General features: G+C 31.2%; 8 protein-coding genes across 8 annotated transcripts; 4 read left to right on the forward strand and 4 right to left on the reverse strand.

Annotated features, from left to right (window-relative positions):
* Positions 1–4,865: 4,865 nt before the first annotated feature.
* On the forward strand, positions 4,866–6,323 carry VHS1 (putative serine/threonine protein kinase VHS1; the record flags this gene model as incomplete). Its single annotated transcript, XM_041550957.1, has 1 exon — positions 4,866–6,323. The coding sequence occupies one exon, from the start codon at positions 4,866–4,868 to the stop codon at positions 6,321–6,323; it is 1,458 nt and encodes a 485-aa protein (XP_041406891.1).
* A 477-nt stretch (positions 6,324–6,800) lies between these two features.
* Positions 6,801–7,382, reverse strand: KABA2_05S07194 (gluconokinase; the record flags this gene model as incomplete). Its single annotated transcript, XM_041550958.1, has 1 exon — positions 6,801–7,382. One exon carries the CDS (start codon positions 7,380–7,382, stop codon positions 6,801–6,803), a length of 582 nt encoding a protein of 193 aa, XP_041406892.1.
* An 834-nt stretch (positions 7,383–8,216) lies between these two features.
* KABA2_05S07216 (uncharacterized protein) lies at positions 8,217–9,326 on the reverse strand (the record flags this gene model as incomplete). The annotated part of the gene is made up of 1 exon (XM_041550959.1): positions 8,217–9,326. The coding sequence occupies one exon, from the start codon at positions 9,324–9,326 to the stop codon at positions 8,217–8,219; it is 1,110 nt and encodes a 369-aa protein (XP_041406893.1).
* A 2,200-nt stretch (positions 9,327–11,526) lies between these two features.
* PAM1 (Pam1p) lies at positions 11,527–14,064 on the forward strand (the record flags this gene model as incomplete). Its single annotated transcript, XM_041550960.1, has 1 exon — positions 11,527–14,064. One exon carries the CDS (start codon positions 11,527–11,529, stop codon positions 14,062–14,064), a length of 2,538 nt encoding a protein of 845 aa, XP_041406894.1.
* Positions 14,065–14,598: 534 nt separating this feature from the next.
* Positions 14,599–15,075, forward strand: BTT1 (CCR4-NOT core subunit BTT1; the record flags this gene model as incomplete). Its single annotated transcript, XM_041550961.1, has 1 exon — positions 14,599–15,075. The coding sequence occupies one exon, from the start codon at positions 14,599–14,601 to the stop codon at positions 15,073–15,075; it is 477 nt and encodes a 158-aa protein (XP_041406895.1).
* Positions 15,076–15,498: 423 nt separating this feature from the next.
* Positions 15,499–16,281, reverse strand: MET32 (Met32p; the record flags this gene model as incomplete). Its single annotated transcript, XM_041550962.1, has 1 exon — positions 15,499–16,281. One exon carries the CDS (start codon positions 16,279–16,281, stop codon positions 15,499–15,501), a length of 783 nt encoding a protein of 260 aa, XP_041406896.1.
* A 1,722-nt stretch (positions 16,282–18,003) lies between these two features.
* CHL4 (Chl4p) lies at positions 18,004–19,245 on the forward strand (the record flags this gene model as incomplete). The annotated part of the gene is made up of 1 exon (XM_041550963.1): positions 18,004–19,245. One exon carries the CDS (start codon positions 18,004–18,006, stop codon positions 19,243–19,245), a length of 1,242 nt encoding a protein of 413 aa, XP_041406897.1.
* A 114-nt stretch (positions 19,246–19,359) lies between these two features.
* On the reverse strand, positions 19,360–20,625 carry RMD5 (ubiquitin-protein ligase RMD5; the record flags this gene model as incomplete). The annotated part of the gene is made up of 1 exon (XM_041550964.1): positions 19,360–20,625. One exon carries the CDS (start codon positions 20,623–20,625, stop codon positions 19,360–19,362), a length of 1,266 nt encoding a protein of 421 aa, XP_041406898.1.
* Between the last annotated feature and the right edge of the window lie 410 nt (positions 20,626–21,035).

A 21,035-nucleotide genomic window follows, 5' to 3' on the forward strand; every position in this document is an offset into this window, starting at 1 on the left:
AATTCCGTTTTATTGATAAATATATGATTCTAAACAATTATGTATTGAATTTCTTATATCCAAGAATACGAAACCGAAACCGAAATCAATGATTTAAAGGAGAAATCAAATGGAAGTCTTTAGATAAGGGGGGCTTACTTTAGACATTCGGAACAATAAAAAGTCTCTTTTGGAAATAAAGTTTTGTTCATCAATGAGAATCCCCCCACTATAGGAGAAGGGGTTAAATTTTCCGAAAATTGAAAGAGAAAAACGATTCCTTAAAACAAATCAAATAAATATATATTATTTAATAATTTTTATTTAACTCCTTGCCAATAGAGGAAATGCCTTATTACTAGAGTGCTAGTTTTATCAAGAATATCTAAAAGGTATAATAGTACTGGTTCACTATACGATAAATTGAAACCTAAGTAAAAAAGTAACACGTTTCTAAGTCGATGTAGAACATACATGAAAGAATGGGGTATATGCATAAAATTTGAGGGGAATTTTGGAAATGATAGAAAACAGATCATAAAGGGACGTCTTTGTATAGTATTTTTCTCCGTGTATGTAACATAGATATTTGTAATATCCATTTCTTGTTACAAATGTGAACCAAGCTACAAAATCTTTTTTCCGTAACGAAGAATTCGAAGTTATTCCAGATCAAAATAAATCAGATCAAATATTGTAATTTAAATTATGAAAGTGTAACGTTACAGCATATAAACGTAGAACAACATCAAATAAACGAATTGGGAGTAAGATTCCTATTTGTAAAACTTTTAAACATATACAAAACATTTTAACTATCTTCATACTTATCCACATAAGCTTTGGAAAAGAGAACGGAAAATGTGGTACATGGTTATTTAATAGGTCTAGTTTAAAGTATATAGTTACTTTGTTGTTTAATTTATCCGACTTTGCAAATTAATAAAAGTATAGTGTGAAAATAGTGGGACGTTTATTTCTGTAAAAAAACTAAAGGGGGGGGGTGCGACCTCTTCCTGTTCTTGAACAGTAAACAAACATGAGACTCTATTGATCAATTGAGTAAGATCAATTCGTATTTCATGCAAAGTTCAGCCTCAGGGGGGAGGGGGGGAGATAGAATTGAAAATATGCAATCGTAGTGCCAAACAACTAACTGTACACATTTATTTTACAAAAAAATAGAATATTTGATAAACATACATTCTAGGTCATTTTTCCGAAATTTACTTGAACTTTCTGGTAACTAGGATTGAATTATGCGACCATATATGAACTAGCTTCCAACCTTCATTACCTAAGATATTCATACAAGACTTTGGTTAGGATAAAATGTTTTTTTTTTTGAGATGTTAATAACTGAACTGTCACTGAATGCAAAGGAGAAAGATGTTCCTGAATGTAAGTTTGAAGACAGATGACGGAAAAACCTAGGTACCGAAGATTTCTTCGTACAAAACAAAAAAAAACAAAAAAAGGTTTAGTGAACCGGCAGATATGCAAAACAATTTTCCGTCATTTCAAAAAAATTTTAAACAAGACACGAAGACAATTCTCGAGGGAAGTAAAAACACAAACAACAAAATATCTCTTTGTACGTGACTCCGCAAGGTATATTTTATTTTATTTTTTTGTTCTTTAATTACAATTTAAAGTAGTATGCTGGTTTAATTTGTTTTGACGAGATTTTTCGTAGTGCACCAAATATTTTAGTTTGTGACGTCGGAAGAACTCAATTTTTTTTGATAACCACTATTGTCGCATACCAATGTACATTTATAAAATAAGTTATTGCTCCTCCCCCTAACAATGTAAGACAAGAACAATTACAACAAAAAAATAACAAAAAATAAACTGGATTTATAAATTGTTTATTAAACAAAATAATTTTCCAGTTTCTGTACTTGCCACATTTTACATATTACTTTCCAATATTCATATGCTTACCACCCACATATGTAGTAACATAATATTTCAATATCATAGTATGGATTTTTTTTATTTTTGTTTTAAAAAGAGAGTGAATGCATGGCCACGTTCTATTTACTTATAAATATGAATGTATATACCAAACTGGCGTTATTACAGTCCATATATGCAAGTAAACAAAAGCAACTCAATATATCGCAATACATATTCTTCTGTATGAATTTAACAAAAAAAAAACCCACTAAGTTCAATGTCGGTGACCCGATTCGGGTATATATAATATTTTCTGATACATATTCCATATTATACTAACATTTTATTTTTGTTTTTACCCCTTACCCTACGATCAAATATATCTTATAATTGATAAGACAAGTATTATTTACTGGTAATATAGAAAGCAAAAAAACAAAATAGAACTGGAGTTAACCAAACACGAATACTACGATGATCCCTTCTCTAGTTATTTATTTTAATTCAAAAAGTTTGTTAAAAGAGATTGACATCCTTAATTAACCAATTATTATAATTTCTTGTTGTTAATGTACTATTATTATAAGTATCTGAGCTCGATTCGTATAAAATTATGTTGTCTTGAAAAAAAATCCGTATTTATTAAGTGTATAAGCCTCGAAATTTTTTGAAATGCAAAAAATAACCGGACTATTAGAAATAGTAATTAAATTTGAAAAATGTTGTACGTATTCTTCTTTTCTCACTTTCATTTTATAAGACGGAACTTCTACAAACGTTGTGCTTGTCGGTATTCCGTTGACCGAAATATTTTAAAAAGAAAATCTGAAGAACTTTAATATTTTTTTTGATCTTTTGAATTTTAAATAAATTAAAACTGGAAATTTCGTATTAATCCCGTAGGATACTTTAAACAGATTAGAGTTATTTTCTCTTTCGGAACAACCCACTTCCTGAAAAAGACCAAAGATTTATTCTTTTCTACGACAAAGAAACAGCACACACCAAAATAAAACAAATTTATTTGCACTGGTTTGAGCGTATTTGGCGTATTTACCTCTCCCCGAGTCTATTGTGTCCCCCTATCGAAAATAAATTGGACAAAGGTGTATTCTTCTAATGTTCTTTATTTTATTGTTTGCCTGCCTCTTTATACTCAGAAAACAAATTTTTTCAAATGAATCCACTACATATCCAGAGCGATCTTGTTAACTACAAAGTTTTTTTACTCAAGAAAATGTCGGACAGCAACAAAAATAAGAAAATAAGAAGAAAGAGAGGTGTTCTACGGAACTTTAGTCTAAAAAAGAAACTTTTTTCAATCTCCATTTAATTATTTTGGATTGATGGAGAAATAGACAGAAAAAGAGGGATGGATATCAAAGGAGGCAATAAGGAAAGCTGCATGACATTATTATTATCTGTTAACCATATTGGACAAACTGATTTATGTAAATGTAAATGTAAATGTATATGTATATGTGTAATATGTAATGTATAATATATACGTATAGTGTTGAGTTATTCTACTGTTTGTTATTCCGAAATTATATATTCCTACAACAATTTCTCTCTCAAAAGAGTGTAAGCAATCAAACATAACTACTGCATTAGTGATACCTGTCTTTCCGGGAGGGGGGGAGGGGGAGGTATTGTTTGGTGTTATTTTAATTATTTATATATTTCTCAGCACCGATTTATTAGCAAACTACGAAAATAAATAAATAATTCGGAATGTAGTGGTCCCTACTTTTTCCCAATAAATTATCACCGACACTACTACACTGTCTTACTCAGTATCTTACTCAGTATCTTACGTCCGCCTGCCCCCCAGTCTTCTACTCCCCCTCCCTCTTGCCTCATGTATCCTGTCCAAGTAATTCCCACATTGTTACAGGGCATGACATATTTTACAGGTGGTAACTTGGTGACCCCAAAACATACAGGCAGGGGAATTTGATTCTACGTTGTTAACTTGTCGTTATTGTTTTCAGTAAGGATGACCACGTATGTCTTTAATTCCTTAATGAAATACGTAGAAGAAGCATTTCTTTTTTTCTTCCAGCTTCAATTTTGTGATTTGAAAACTGGAAATTACGTATTATATTTTTGTAGGAAGAGTGAGAGAGACAGAGAGCAAGGAATTCTCTCTTCCGTCCGTTTTTTCTTCCCCCCTCCCCCGAAATAATTAGCGGATTTTTGAAATCTTCGTGTGCTCTTTTCGTTCTTTAGTTAAATCTACCTGGACTTTTTTAGTAGCTTTTTGGCGTTATAATATGCAATATTAATAATTATATCAAATTGGTATTCCTTTTCTGTTTGTTTGTTAAGAAGGCAAAACTTGTAAGCAGAATTTATGGAATTTATGCTCCCTCCCCCCACTTCGGTGTAGGAGCCTCCGTTTTTTTCCCTTAATAAGCTTTTCTATTCATTTTTTTATTATCATTCTTTATATTACGTACAACTAACTATATTTATCCTCTAAGTTAAAACATGTTGTAGGTATTTTACTTCACGGAACAATATCAGTTTAGAAACATTGCATCTTACTTTTATTAATTAACGAGAGAAACTCAGAACTTGAAATAGTATCATCTAATTCATTATAATTTACATGGAACAACTTCATAAGTTTGTTCGGAATTTATGATTGACAATCCTTTGCTCTCTTTTTTTGCCAAGTTGATAAACTTCAACACATTCATACATAGTGAAGTATTTCCGAAGTTAGAACGTTATACATATATATATATATATATACTTGAACTATTGTGTTTTAAAAAGGTTTTTCCCTTCTTAATTTTATTTTTTATCTTTTCTCTTGTTTAACTATTTCACCAAGGAATTATTAATACTACTTACTAAGGGAAACCAAACAACAACATTATTTTATCATCATATTATTACTCACTCTTTTTAAAAAATATTAATATCCTCATTTTATACTCTTTATTTCAAACAAACAAACAAACAAACAAACAAACATGCCACTCGAAGGTTGCCAAGTGAATAATTTTCAAATTATAAGACAGATAGGTTCTGGTGTTTATGGATTGGTATTTCATGTATACGATTCAGTAACAAAATTTGAATTTGCTATGAAAGTTATACTTAAATCTTCAATAGATTCATTTTTAGAGACTTATTCAAAGGAAGAAAGTGAAAAAAGAAATTTGGAATTACAACAAGAATTAATACTTTTCTTTCAAAATAATAATAATAAATTAAATATCCCTGCGGTAGATTTACAATCTATTAAAGATCTAACACCTGATCAATTATTAAGAATTCCACAATATAATGAAATTTGGATGCAATTACAGGTTCATTCTCATAAAAATGTAGTCACAGTTTATCAAGTATTAGAAAGTTCTGTTGCTACATTTCTTATAATGGATTATTATCAAACTGATCTCTTCAATTCAATCGTTCATTTGAACACTTTTAACAATGATAGTAATTTAATTAAGAAAGTCTTTTTACAAATTTGTTCAGCTGTTAAATATTGTCATGAAAATGGAATTTATCATTGTGATATTAAACCTGAAAATGTCGTTTTAGATTCGGAAAATAATGCATATTTATGTGATTTCGGTTTGTCTACGACAACTCCTCATTTATCTCCAAATACTAATGTTGGCAGTACTTATTATATTGCTCCTGAAAAAATCTTATATTTTAATGATTGTACTTCACAAACTGCGAAATTACCTACTAATTCAGGTGATGTATGGTCTCTGGGTATTCTATTGATTAATTTGATCTGTATCAGAAACCCATGGTTGAAAGCTCATCAAACTGAAGATAAAACGTTCTACCATTTCGTTAAAGAGCCTAAGGTGTTACAAAAAATACTACCATTGTCTGACGACCTTTATAAACTTTTGGTAAAAGTTTTGCAAATCAATCCATATAAAAGAATATCCGTTGACGAGCTGATGATGGAAGTACGTTCCATTAAATCGTTCACTAATGATAACGGCCCGTTAAGTGTTGTTTCCGAATACAACGAAAACATTGACGATACTTTAATGTATTATTCTACCATTACTGCTGCTGCAGATGATAATACAAACGCCAATTATTACAACTACCTATCAGATGATGGTGAGGACGAGGAAGAAGATGTAGATGTAGAAGAAGCAATCATAAATAATGATGCTATTAAACAACCTCAAGCTCATCATATCGAAGATACCTCACTGTTATATCAAAGTTCTAAAGATATAAATAGTTGTGTTACGTTAGGCGATAAGACATTAGAGATTGAACCAAATTTTAAAAGTGCCGTCAGTATGATGGCTTACACAGGACTTTCATCAGACGCTACTATTTGTGGATCAGATACTAGCGATTATCCATCTATTTTCCACGAGGAACAAAAAAATTCTTCCTCCATTAACGATACAGAAGACATACGATTAAATATGTCCTCTACTTAACGATGGCAATATATTCACTTCCTCTTCCCCATTTTATAGACTATTATATGTCACCATCACACTCTCATTTTACTCCCATTATTTTCTACCTATCCACCTGGTTTGTGGATACGGTCTGTGTGTTTTTTTAATTTTTTTTTGAAAACTACACATTATTATCCTTATTTCCATGCTTTTTTGATTAAGAAACATGAAAGATAGAAATCATTTAACATAAGAGGGTTCAGTTTTCTTATTTATTAGAATTAACCCTTCTTTTTAACATTCCACATTTATTCGCATTCCATACATAATTTCATAATACATACACATACACATACACATTTTTAAAAATTCTTTTTTGTTAATAATTTACTAAATCATAATATCATTTTTACAGTTCATTTTTATATATGTAAATGAAAATGCTTAATGTTCTTAAATATATACGAATAGCTCATTCATTATAGTAATATAATCTTGCATTTCATCTCATTTTTAAAAATCTTCATCACATAGAGCCTTTTCAACATACGTTAGAACTTCATCAGTAATAACATCGATTGGCTTACCTTCAAAGTTAATTACAGTACAATTTTTTTCTTGATTTGGAACAGGTAACTCAAGATCATTGAATTGTGATTGCATCATATTAGCTTTCATAAAATGACCCTTTCTATTATCAAGTCTCGAAAATATCTCTTTTTGACTAGCATACAAGAATATGAAATAATAATCAACTTCAGGTTCAGTGGATCTAATTAAATCCCTATATTTCTTTTTCAAACTAGAGCATGTAATGATGGAAATACCATGAGATAACCTAGCAACATCTGCTGACTTATGGGCAACAACTTTCAACCAATCCCATCGATCTTCATCTTGTAAAGGATGACCAGAAGACATCTTGGCTACATTTGCAGGTGGATGTAAATCATCACCTTCTAAATACTTTAAGTTTGGCAACTGTTTCATATAATGTTCTAATAAGTTGGAGGCCACAGTAGTCTTACCTGTACCAGAAGTACCGGCCAAAACAATGACTTTCGTTCTCTTTGAACTATCCAACTTTGTAGTCATTTTATTCTTATTGGTCGTAGTTCTTTTTTTGATATTACTTCGAACTCAGTAAAGGAGTACAATCAACTTGAGAACACTTATTCTTAAATAGACTAGTAGTTTATATGGAGAGTTAAGATGTATCCATTTACATGAAAGATATTATGAAAAGAAGGATAGGTTGAGTACTATCTATCTTTTTGAAAATTCTGTTTAAAAACGTTCCTGTTTTTAACTCATTTTCAATGACTTCAAGTAAGCCTCTGTGTGTTGCGGGGCACGTACATAATACGTTCATGAGATTTTCTTAACCCCGCTAGACGGACTTAAGTTGTGCAGAAAGAAAGGCGGGATTATAAGTAACGCTTCTTTATCGAGAGTTCTCCCTTCCAACGTATAGTAAGGACAAATAACAGTGATTATTTCAGCTGATAAAAGGGTTAATTTAAAGGAAGACAGGACAATAAGAGCTAAGTACACATATATTGATGAAACTGGAGATCAACCAGTGTGTATCTATATATATATATATGCATTTATTTACGATATCTGCTTCTGTATCTTAAAAGGAGGGAGTAATACTGTATAAAAGTATACATGCATTTGATTGAGTCAGATTCATTCTGCCAATATATGTATCATTTATTATAAATGATTTTGAAGAAAAGTAATACTTGTATAAATTATGGAAGTGTAATATATGATAGAAGGTTGTCCTTTTTTTCTCACGCTACCTATCATTGGAAAATACGATAGAATGGTCGCTAACTTTATGGACTGCTTTTAATATTTCATTGTAAGCTTTATGTACTTGTCGGTGTTTTAATTATTGAAACTTTTTATTATATACGATATTTAAGAAGTACCTATTACGGAAATCTCTGGATACACCCCATACTTGGTGAAGACACCAATAAGTTTCATATTCGAAAGACCAACAAGGATCTGCCATATTTCATTCCCTGATAAGAGTTTTGTTCCGTTCTTATTGGTCGTCCCATAGAAAAGTTGTATAATTTGATGAACAAATTCTTGCTTATACTTGTTGATTTCTTCCTGATCGGAAGAATTGAAAAGTTTTTGCCAATGGTGAACAGGATCAGACATATCATAATTGTATAATCTATGTAAAGTTATCACCATTAGATGCTGTGAGTTGATACTAATGTTTCTTGAGTTTAAAAATGACCCAATACATATAAGAACTTCTATAATTGTAGAGACATTATAATGCACTCCATCGCTTAATGACCAATCCAGAAAATTTTCCAAAATAAGAGGTACATTCGATATTGTGAAATATTTGGAGAGTGTCTGTAAAATCGAAGGATTATTGCAATATACGTCGAAATTATGATAAAAATATATCGGAAGATCAAATTCACCTTTACCGAGCCGGCCGATATCGAATATAAAATCATCAGGTAGATTCTCATCGTGTAAATAAGGAACAAGACTTCTTGGAGCAAACAAATCAATTGGCACTTTTAATGATGACATATGGGTAAGAAAATATCCCGCGAATAAAGTATTATTAAATATTTCAGGATTAACTAAGTATCCATCATCCTGGAGACATCTTTCTATCCCATATTTCTTAGGACTAAAAAAATATCGTTCAATGAATATCTTCTGAATTAAATAATCCGTTGGACGTAAGCAATTATAGAAAAACTTGCTTAGTTGTGGCATAGTGGTCGTATCATTTGCCAAGATAAAGATCTTTTGAACAATCTCACATGGAAGATCTTGTATCGTTATTCTCTTTTTAGATTGTCTCTTAATTTGTGGTATTGTGGACGTATCATCTATATTTTTTAGGGAGTATTCATTGGGTATCTTTCTAGTTCTTTTAGTTCTTACATTCTTATGGTGGTTGTGATAATAAATTGGACAGTCTTGATGGTCCGGCAGTCTCCGCCTCTTATGATGTCTTGTAGGGTATCCGACAGTGGCAAACCCCATGTTTTGGCGTATAGAACTATATCTATTATTTTGGACGGTTGAACTGTTACTTAAGAAAAAAAAATCATTAAAACATATATGATATAATCTGTCTTTCTAATGAATAAGCCTATTTAGATGTTGTAAAAGAAATGGATTGTTAACTTGCTCATCGCTAATTTTCTATTTTCTTTCTTTTTACTACACATGCGCATTGTTAAAGGTAGTAAGATCTCCAAGATACAAGATATAATAATATTGAGTGTGTGTCAAATGGGAAAAGTGTATATGATAATAGGTTACTTCAAAGATCTGTATTACATGGCAGATATATTATAATACATCTTTCTTTATAAAAATGTATTAATGTTGTTAATTATTTTTCTATTTCTTTTTCCAATTTTGAAGTGCACTATTGTTATTGGCTCACCCAAAACGTAAAAAAATGTATATATATATACGTTTATAAAATAATTATCACTATTTTAAGATTCACAAGAATTGAAGAGCACAAGTAGGCGTACATAACAGTAGATTCACTCTTACCTTGAATAGCTCACTAATAGAAATATCTAGCCAAACATTTGTGCATACTCAAATCTATCTCATTGAGTTATTTGTTTTTACATTACTTCACATGCGATTTGTGTTCATTCGTCTTATATACCATACCACTACCAGCATTGCAAGAACAACAATTATAAGAAAACAATTCCAAAATTGAGAATATGTTATTGCTGGTATTTTTATTTTTCAAAAGGTTTTTTTATATCAACATTCTAACATAGTTTATTGCATCGGCCAAATGTGACCATTTGCAATCAGTTTTTTTACTCTACAAAATCTTGGTTGTTATATCAAGCAACTTTAATGTCAGCCATCTCTTCTTTCTTTTGACAAACCATTCTTGCCCTCGTAAAACATATCATCATCACCCATAACATTTTAAAGTTGGAATTACATCAAACCAAAACAAGATAGAAATATGTTTTCCTTCTGTTGCTGAACTTCCATATTGGGCCTTTAACTTTTCACAGCGTTGGCGTTTTGAGAATACTTATATTTCCGCCCTTTCTAATTTCACTACGCCAATTTAGACCAATCGAAGAAAATAACAAAAACAAACAAAATGGTGAAGTGAGAGAGGAAATAACTAACAACTAACGCAGTAATTGGTTGATTGAAACTGTCGAGGAGAATGGGTAAATAAGAGGAACGAAGCAATGCATCAATAAATATCTATAACCAGTTAATCTCATAAATAAAGCATTGTAATGCATTCTGTGATTCCGAGGAGTATTACGGAAAGTTTCTTCAAATACCTCACTCAGCAAACTATTCCTAGCTGCCAGATTCGAAGATACGAGTAACTCTCTCTTCTGCCTAAAATTCTAGCATAATCTCTCTCTATTTTATTAAATATTTTCTCTCTTACATTGTAGGATATCCTACGTCACTTTCTTTTGTGCAATGCTGTAATATATTTCCTAGGATAGAATTTAAGTTTATTTCAAAGACAAAAAAAAACTTGAAAATTTTACTCATCTCTTCCCATTCCAGAGTCTGTTTGGATTGGATTGGATTAGAATAGAATTTTTTGATCTTAGAGGAAAAATATTAGTAGCTGACCGGTTTACTTTTATTTTATCCGTATGGCCTTCCCTTATGTGCCCCAGCGTAAATTCTGTTTAATGAGATTTCTTTCGAATTGAAAAATACGCTTCTTCTTGTATTGATTCCTTTTCTCTCTGTTTACGTAAAATCAGGTTGATGCGTCAACGATTGTTTATATTTACTTTTCCAATAAGCAGTTTTTTCTTTTTTCTCTTTCTCTTAAATATCGTGAATGTTACTGGGGTCATTGAATTGATTTTAGTTGCTCTTCGAAACAGTTCAATGAACTATAATACTTTTTTATTTTCATCGTTCTATTATTAATAATAATCTCAACTCGTCGTCTATTTGACTGCAAAACACTAGATTGAAATATAACAACAACTTTGTTTATTTATTTATTTTTTGTTTTATTTATTTATTTATTTATAGATTAACATCTAATAAAGTAGATAATCATCTTCACCTTACATTTTTATGTTCATTACATTGAATTGTAGTTAATAGATCCATCAAACACATACAATAAAAATAATCGTAATAACAGTTTTGCTATTTCTCACGATCCATCATACATACATCTGAAGGAAAAAAACAATAACAAAGGATGGTTTTGGGTATAAAGAAGGATTCCACCACCAAGGTATTACTTGTTGGGAACAATCCAAATATATTATTCTATACATCTAGATTCCAACAAGGTAAGTCAATTGAACTGTATCATGTTAGCGACTCGAAATCAAACATATATGATATTGAAACAGAGACCTATGGTAACAAACATTTGGTAATTGATAATCATTTCACCTCTATTGCCCACCTGACCGAAGCACTTGGTGAAACCGATGAAACAAAGGAACTCAAATTAGATTTGATAATCTTAAGTGCAAAGTCATTAAAGGATTTATCCTCTATGCCTGAACAATTAAAACCTCTATTCTCAAAGAAAACAAAGATTGTTATAGAGAGTAGTGGATTCATCCAGTTAGAATCATTCTTAAGAAATGCAAAAGAAGTTACTGGCCTGGATGTCTTTGCAATTGCAACTAACTATGATATTCGTCAAGTGGCTAACAATCATATCAAGGAATTTAAAAATAATGATAATAATAAAAATAATATATATATCGGTGGAAAGACAACAAACGTCTCTACAACCAAGAAAAAGAACCCCCTATCCTTAAAAGATCCTTCCAAGTATCCATCTGATGTAATGAAGTCCCTAAACTCATTAGAAACTTTACTACAAGAATTATTCCCATCAGACACTATCTCCAATTGCCATAAATCATACACTGATTTCCTCTCTATGCAATGGAACATGGCCATCCCTAAAATATGTTTAGACTCATTATTGATTATATTCGAAGAAACCGATTCCAAAAAATTAGTGGAAGAAGTGTTGGCCAAGCCACTAATTTCTGGTATTATAACTGAATTAATCACTATAAGTAAGAATATGAATGTGAAACTGGACCCTAACATGGAAAACGAAAACAAATTGATTAGTACTTGGTTGAAGGAATATAAGAGCGAAAAAATTCCTTCTCTTTTATACACTTTTATTCAACGTACTTCTGAGTTAAATTTGGATCTATTAATATTACAACCTATCCTATTAGCAGACGACTTCAATATTAAGACACCATATTTGGAATTCTTATACACAACCATGTCCCAATTGGAAAAATTGAATAATGATTCATCAGAATGGTTTGTTCGTGCAGAGAAGGTTCAAAGTTATAAACAACAATTAGTCACCATGACGAAATCAAGAGACCAATATAGTAATGACTTTAAGAACCTGACTTTAGATCTAGAGAAAAACAATAACAACTTAAATGAATTGAAAGGTAATGAAATGTATTTGAAAAATCAATTATCAATTAGAGAAACCGAGATACATAAATTGAAAGACGAATACGAAATTATCCTTCAAGAAAAGAACAGAGAAATCGAAAATTTGAAACATTCTTTGAGGAACACATCAACCAATAATGGTAATTCAAGGGTCATCAACTCACCTATCACCGACCAGTTTGTTGATCATGACGATGACAATGACCATAACGATGACAATGACGAATTCAAGAGTATTCATGAAACATCCGATTTAGCTATGGAAGGCGATAGTTCAGCATTGGCAAACAGTAGCACCATGGACGCCGACAGATCTTTAACTACAAGAGAACAAATTTTGCTACAAAGAGAAAAAGAGCTGCAAGAACGTCAAGATGCATTCGATAGACGTCTCGTTTCACAACAACGTTCCCCACAGTTCCAATCTCCTTTGCAATATCCAACACAACTTCAAGCCTCACCAGCCCTATATCATAACAATAACACTGCGTTCTCAGCTCAACCACCGATGCATAATCTGCCACATATAAGGACTATGACCCCACCAGATAAATCTGTTCCTGTGTTTAGTCCGTACGGCAACAATAAGTCTGGTGGAAATACCCCAACTATGACTGTTGACAAATTTGTTGATCCAATTTCTTCAGGTAATTTAGAAATGAATTCATCATTCGAAAGCCCAGATATGAGATCCCATCCTATTGTAAGAACAAATAGAAAAAACAGAATGAATAGAAACACCACTTTAGGTAATGCATCTAGTACTAGTTTAGGTGCTGTGATGAATCAAATGCCAAATAATGGATATATGCCGGATAGATCCTTCTCAGGTAACAGTACCACGATGAATACATCTGGAACTAGTCTAAATATGATGAAATCTAAAAATAACAATGGTATAGATATGCCAAGACCAACGAAATTGCACAACTTCACCGGTTCTCCAGATTTATATACCCCTACAAAACCAAATAAACCTGAAATGTTCAAGGATTCGTCGGCAAATACTACTACTATTTCTAGTGACGAAGTTATCATTAAGAAACCTGTTATGCAATTTGGCTTAGGGATTCACTCTCAAACAGAATTGGTTACACCATTAGATAAGACCACCATCCCTACCAATATGGAACCAACACCATTTAATGGGTCTCATAACGTTTCAAAAGAAGATGTATCCAATGATATCGAAGAAGCAGAAGCAAATACATCCAAGGACAGTACCAAGAAGAAGAAATTGAAATTTGGTTTATTTGGTAAAAAGAAAAACAAGGACAAGAAATAATGACTCTAACTACAAATATAATAACATATAATCTTTTTTCTAATGTTTTAAATATAATCATTCTGTAACTAATAAATATAAACTTTATATCTGCTTATGTTTTTTCTTTCTTTTAAATAAAACATGATGGCAAAACCTGTTACCATAGCAATATATCTATATATATCCAAATTTCATATCACTGAATACGAACTATATCATTAGCAACGATGAAAATTTTTCTTAAACTCAATCGAGATGAAAATCGCAGAAAGAAAAAAAAAAAGTTGAAAAATTTACTGAAAAATTAAAATGTGTGCGCCGTCGTGAACAACCTGAGAAGACGCAAGCATGGACAACGAAGTTCTGTCAATAATTCCTAGAGACAATGAATGATTGAGCAGCTGCTAAAGTGTTTACGTTTCAGCTTAAGTAAGAATAATTTAGATATTAACAATTATAAAACTTATTACCTTACGAATTTCGTTTTTAAATGATTACTAAATTTTGCCTTAACCAAGTGTAACACATCAATCAAAAACAAATAAAAATAAAATGCCAATTGATCAAGAAAAACTAGCTAAGCTACAAAAGCTATCTGCCAACAACAAGGTCGGTGGTACCAGAAGAAAGTTCACCAAGAAGGCCGGTTCTGGTTCTGGTTCCCAAAAAGATGACACCAAGTTGCAAGCTCAATTAGCTAAGCTACATGCTGTCACTATTGACAACGTCGCTGAAGCTAACTTCTTCAAGGAAGATGGTAACGTTCTACACTTCAACAAGGTTGGTGTCCAAAATGCCCCACAACACAATACATCCGTCTTCTACGGTCTACCACAAGAAAAGGGTCTACAAGAATTATTCCCAGGTATTATCTCTCAAATGGGTCCAGAATCTATCCAAGCTCTAACCCAACTTGCTGCTCAATTGCAACAACAACAAGCTGAAGGTGGTGCCGCTGGTGAAGAAGCCAAGGATGAAGCTATTCCAGAACTAGTTGAAAACCAAACATTCGATGCTGATGTCGAATAAATGTATTAAAGTTAAAATAAATATTTAATATTTTAATATCGAACCAATCCATTTTGGTTCGATAATATTTTTCTTTTCTCTTAAATACAATGACAAATCCTTAATCAAATATATCCAATAATATTTGTTACCATATACAATAGCATATTAATATTTATATATATGTAATTATATTATTATATAGAATATTATTATTTTATATTAATTTTTTAGTAAATAGATTGCCAGATCGGATCATCTTCCGATCGAAACATCGTTAGACTGTATTTAATGATATATCATATACTGATTAGCAAATATCCTTGAAAACTCAAAGGAAACACACACAATTCCTATAGCTTGAGAGTATTTCATGAAGTGAATAAATAAATTGATAAAATTAAATAAATATATATATATATGTATACGTATGCTCTATTTGACTCATTTGCCATTTCTCTTTGGACCTTGTATAATCCGACTAATGTCTGCATCCCCAATACTTAATAATTTACTTCGATTTCTTTTACAAGTTAAAGTATCAAAATGTCGTCTAAGTGCATCCTTTCTTGCAAAGCCTTTACCACATTGAGAACAAATATTTGGTAAAATCGGTAGATGTGCCTTTTCATGTCTCCTCAAGTCCGAAATCCTACCAAATATTAAATGACATTTATTACAAGGGTATTCTTTCCCTTCACGTTGACCCTCTAAAGATTTCACTTTTTTCCATGGTCTGGTGTCTATATCAGATGGATTATTACTTGTGGTGGTATTGACACTATGATTATCATTATCGTTATTGAATATTTGAGTATGTGCTAATTCATTAAATTTTCTAGGTTGATGCAATCTATTATCTGATACATTTTTCAAATGGGTGTCTTTTTTATCCTTAATAGTACTTACTGTTGAACCAGTATAAAAATCCAATAATACAGAAGCGTTATCCATTGCTTGAGTTTTATTAGGAACTCCAGCGGTAATCAATGATTCTAAACGTGTTGACTTTTCTGTTATATATGAAACCTCAGTAGTTTCTTGTAAAACTATATCATCATTACCTTGATCATTTGCATCCCTTTTAATATTAAAAATATCAACATCTGTATTTACCGTTATTCGTTTTAACAATTCTCTTATAGTAGGATCTACGTTTGCAGAATTGAGAGTTGTGGCAACGATAGCTTCGGCAGCTCGTCTAAAGAACGTTTCATCTTCTGTCATGTATGTGTAAGCTGTTGAAATAAAACTTTGTGTGGTTACTGATTATTTTTATCTTATATTCTAGTAAAAGGAGAGTTATCTTATCATGTACTATAATATTTAAAACGCACGACAGTTACCTTTTGTTTTTAAACTATTGGATTACAACTATAAGAAATTATATTCTTTTCAAAAGAATAAATCATTAGTAGTATCTATGTTAAATAGATTCTCCTACTTCAGGTATAAATACAACCTAACAAAGTTTGTTATCTTAATTGTATAGATATAAAATTGATGTTTAAAATTGTACAATTAAGGAACCTAAAATACAGTCAACTAAAAAGGTATGATAATTACACATATTACAGAAAGCAAGAAAACACACAACACATGTGTCGAAAATGGATCATCAACGTGACTTAAATTCCTCCATAAAATAATTAAAATAAAGTCTACCCTGTCGAATAGCCAAGACTAAAAACAAGACGGTCATATTCTCAAAGAGTGGATAACATCAGAAAATAACTGATATGTGGCTCACAATATATAAGTTGTCAAGCGAATATCATGATTCATTTTGTAAGAAAGGGAAAACCATATCAACGACAATAAGAGCAAGAGCAAGAGCAAGAATTAATACCTGCTATTATCCCTTTAATTTAGGCTATATAAATATGTATATACATTATTTGATTTCGATATTGTATATTACGTATTTTGTTTGAGGGAGGGGTTAACTGTGGCACTATCTATCCACTCCATCCATAGTTAAAAAGGATAGTTAGACTGTACTTGTTGTAACAAATGGTCAACTCCCTTTGAATGGAATATCTATTCATAAGTTAATAGACAAAAGATCGTGACACATATTCTCGGTGTTTTTTCGTTTGTTTAATTGTTATTGTTTTATTGTGTATGAGTAATTGTTTCTTACACAATCTGTCATTTTGAGGCGGCATGTCACGTGCGATTTTGTCTTGCGTACAGTCTTTTCTCGGGGTTTCCATTTCTAATATGAGTAGAAAATGGAAACGAGTTCAAGTATGTAACTACACTAAAATAAAATGTGGAAAGGGAGAGGACCAAGATCGTAAAAGCTCAGCATTTTCTATGTGTAGGTTCCAAACTGAATACTGTGATTAGTTTGTCAGAATTGGATCACGTATATATGTAGTCCTAAGAATGAGATTGATAGAAGAAGAAGAAGAAGAAGAAGAAGAAGAAGAAGAAGAAGAAGAAGAAGAAATATAATATGTATACATTGGAAAAATTGTATTTGTGTTCGACTCCTTCCCTGGTTCCGTTACACAACGGTTATACATTTTTAGGCTACTTAAAAAACAAACATACATACATATATATATGTATTTCAGTGTATGTTATACTTAGAAAACATTTATTATAACCTCGTTATTCTTTGTAGATCTTATCTTCCGCTTTTTAATCAATATAAGCATAGGACTTGAGTACATTTAAACTTCTATAAATGAATAAAGGCAGCGGCTTTAAGTATTTGATCCAATATCAATACTTAACTACGCGAAAATAAAAAAAAGAATAAGATCAAAATAATAACAAAGCGAAAAAGTTACAACTTTCAATATGTCAACAAACTAAGCTTTAAAGAATTTCTAATCGATCAGATAGTTTATAAGACATTCTTAGTCTTGATTTAGGGACCACCTCTCTTTCTTCGTTTTCTTTGTTTCGTTATAACAATCTTAAGAAGCAAAACATACTATGCTTATGACAGGTGAAGATACCGATATACCTCCAATTCAGAAAAATGATGTAATTTTCCAAAAATTGAAAAGATTACCAGTTATAACGCTCTGTAAACTTATTATAGAATGGATGCAAAGATTTCCAATTAGACATGGTCATATAAATAGACACAATGTTAAGGATCATTTAGAAATATTATTAAAAACAAAAGTTGGAAGACCGGAGTTAGCAAAACTTATTATTCGAAAATATTGGAAAAATGGATTAAATATGTATCAATTAGCTCAATTAGACATTACAATTCTTTTACAACACCCTAAAAGTTATCTTTGGAATTCGCATACAGTATATAAAACAGATATTGAAAAATTTGCACCTGTTGTGGTACCAATCGAATTTTTACAAACGTTGCAATCATTATTCAGAAAACAAAATCAAAGATGCCATATCTTTTATAAGAAACATCCATCTTTACCATTAAATATGTTTAGAGTATTGATGTTTGAATGTAATCGGAATGGTACACATTACATTGAGAAAATTCCATTCTATATAGTGTTTACAATATCAAAATCACCAATAATTATTCATACTCATTATAGAATATCTGATATTTTTGCTAAATTGATAATGCAACTTGTTAAAGATGCTATAATGGCTACTTCAAGGATTGACTCATTCTATACACATTCCATGATCAGTTCAAATAATACCGAATATATCACTTTACGAGATGGAAATTCAAATCCTATAAAAGATTTGTCGCAAATTTATGCGACAACAGGTATAGATGGATCTGGTAATTCGATGGGAACTTGGGCAACTTATGGTGAAGGTATATCTGATATTTCTCCATTAAGTAATACTCAAATACATAAATCTATTACTGGGAAAGATGATTTGACACCACATGCACAGCATCACAATAAACTTGAACTACAAAAGAAATCAATGCTACGATTTCATGGAAAAGAGTTGAATGGAGATCCATGTTATGATAATGATATTACAGTTGAGAAAATAAAATTTACATTAGAGAATCATATCGATGATGATGACCCATTATCTACACCAGTAACAATCAACTTTGAATTCTCAGGTAAAGACATATTCGGTGGTATACATGAATTATGTGATAAAGGTATGATTGATATCGATCATATCCCTGGATGGTTATGTGGTGATAATGGGAATAAATCGGGAAAAATTATAGATGGAGATTTTGAAGAATATAAAATGAGAGGTGGGTTGATATAGATACTCAACTATTTAATATGCTATGATAATTTTGTTTCTTTAGAAACAATAACAACAAATTAACTTTACGACGTCAAGACCAATGTGGTGAATAATCGGGACAGATTTATAAATTTATAACATGACGAACCTTACTAATTCTGTTTTGGATATCGTACTCTGAACTGGACAATAAGGACATTTGAACGATACTGTACCATTTTTCGATAATTTATCAAGTGCTTTTTTCGATATGACATGATGACATGCAAGAGAATATGGTGGATTTTCATCCGTGGTCTCTTCTTTGAGCACAGGACAAATAAAGACTGGATGGAAATGTGTTAAGGAGCTAGGCAAATCAACATCAAATGGAAGTTCATTAGATGTAGTCCAACCAATATGCGCACTAGATTTAATTTGTGCATACTTCATAAAGAATTGTGATGATAGTATACCACTCATAATAACTAACGACAAAGGTGATTCATTTGGTAAATTATGTAATGAACAATACTCCTGCGTGAACGTTTCTTTACAGGCATCCACAAATGTTTCATAATTTTGTTGAAAGTTACTAATATTATCATGAACTATAAGTTGGGTAAGAATAAATGCTGCATCTTCCCCATACTGTAGATCCTTATTACTAAATGCTGCCTTGGGTATCTTGTCGGAAAAATATTGACATACGTCCGGAACTGGATGAGTCTTTGTCATTAGCATACCTTTTACAATGTATAGTTTATATCTAAGAGTCTGTATGACATGCGAATGATTATTAGCTTGTTCATTATATGCCCAATCCCAACAACTTTCATAATTACAATGTGTCAAATCAAATAAAATTTGACCCATTCTTATGAAGTCGGAACATATCTCTGGTGAAATATTATACACGTTTTGCAAATACTTCAATAATCCAGCTGTATCCTGAACAGGGATATCACTTAGACAATATCTGGATATATGACTCTGAATGGCTCCTTGCAACTCTGTTCTATGCTTATCAGATATCTTATTATTATAAATATCATCAATATTAAACGTTTGAAACATAGATAATCCCAGGGTATTGAATTTGATTAAGCCTTGCTTTGATTTTTTTGTATGTTTCTTAATGGAATGATCCCATTGTTTATAAGATTTATTTAATTTATCTTGAATCAAAATCCGTCTCTTTGTCAACTTCTCCTGGACAGTCTTATCGACTTCACCACCATTTGATTCTAGACTCTTCGTCTCCAATATATGTTTATTCAAATGTGCTTTTAACTTTCTCAACTGCGTCTTAAATTCTTGAGTCTCTGCGAGACATTGTTGCAAATGGGTTCCTTGACCGTCTTCAATAGTTAAATACTGATTGTAAGCATTCTGAATATGGAGAATAGGTGAACTCATTATTTGATTAGTAATATATGGTGCTTATTTTATGCGTTCTAGATGTACTGATGAAGGAGTGTTATTGTCCTGAACATGGATAATGTTTCTTGTTGGTTAAATGGTTGTTCCTTTCTTATATGCATATATATCCCTTTTTATCACTCCGCCGGTGGTAACATAGGGTAAACTGGACCAAGCAAAACCAACGCGATGAGGGTAGGAAAATAATTAATGGTAGATGGGCATTGCAACAAATATAGAAGAGTCAATATATAATAAACAAGTATAAAACAAATATCAAATAATATTTAATAATAAAGATTATAATTATAAGTATATACTTATAAATAAATAATTAAGAGAACTCAATTCTTTATGAGGCTTGCTAGGTAAAAAAATAATCATAGCCTTGGTAAAATATTCTATAT

The sequence above is a fragment of the Maudiozyma barnettii genome (genome assembly GCF_903064755.1).
Source record: "Maudiozyma barnettii strain CLIB 1767 genome assembly, contig: KABA2_05, whole genome shotgun sequence".
NCBI classification, from domain to species: domain Eukaryota; kingdom Fungi; phylum Ascomycota; class Saccharomycetes; order Saccharomycetales; family Saccharomycetaceae; genus Maudiozyma; species Maudiozyma barnettii.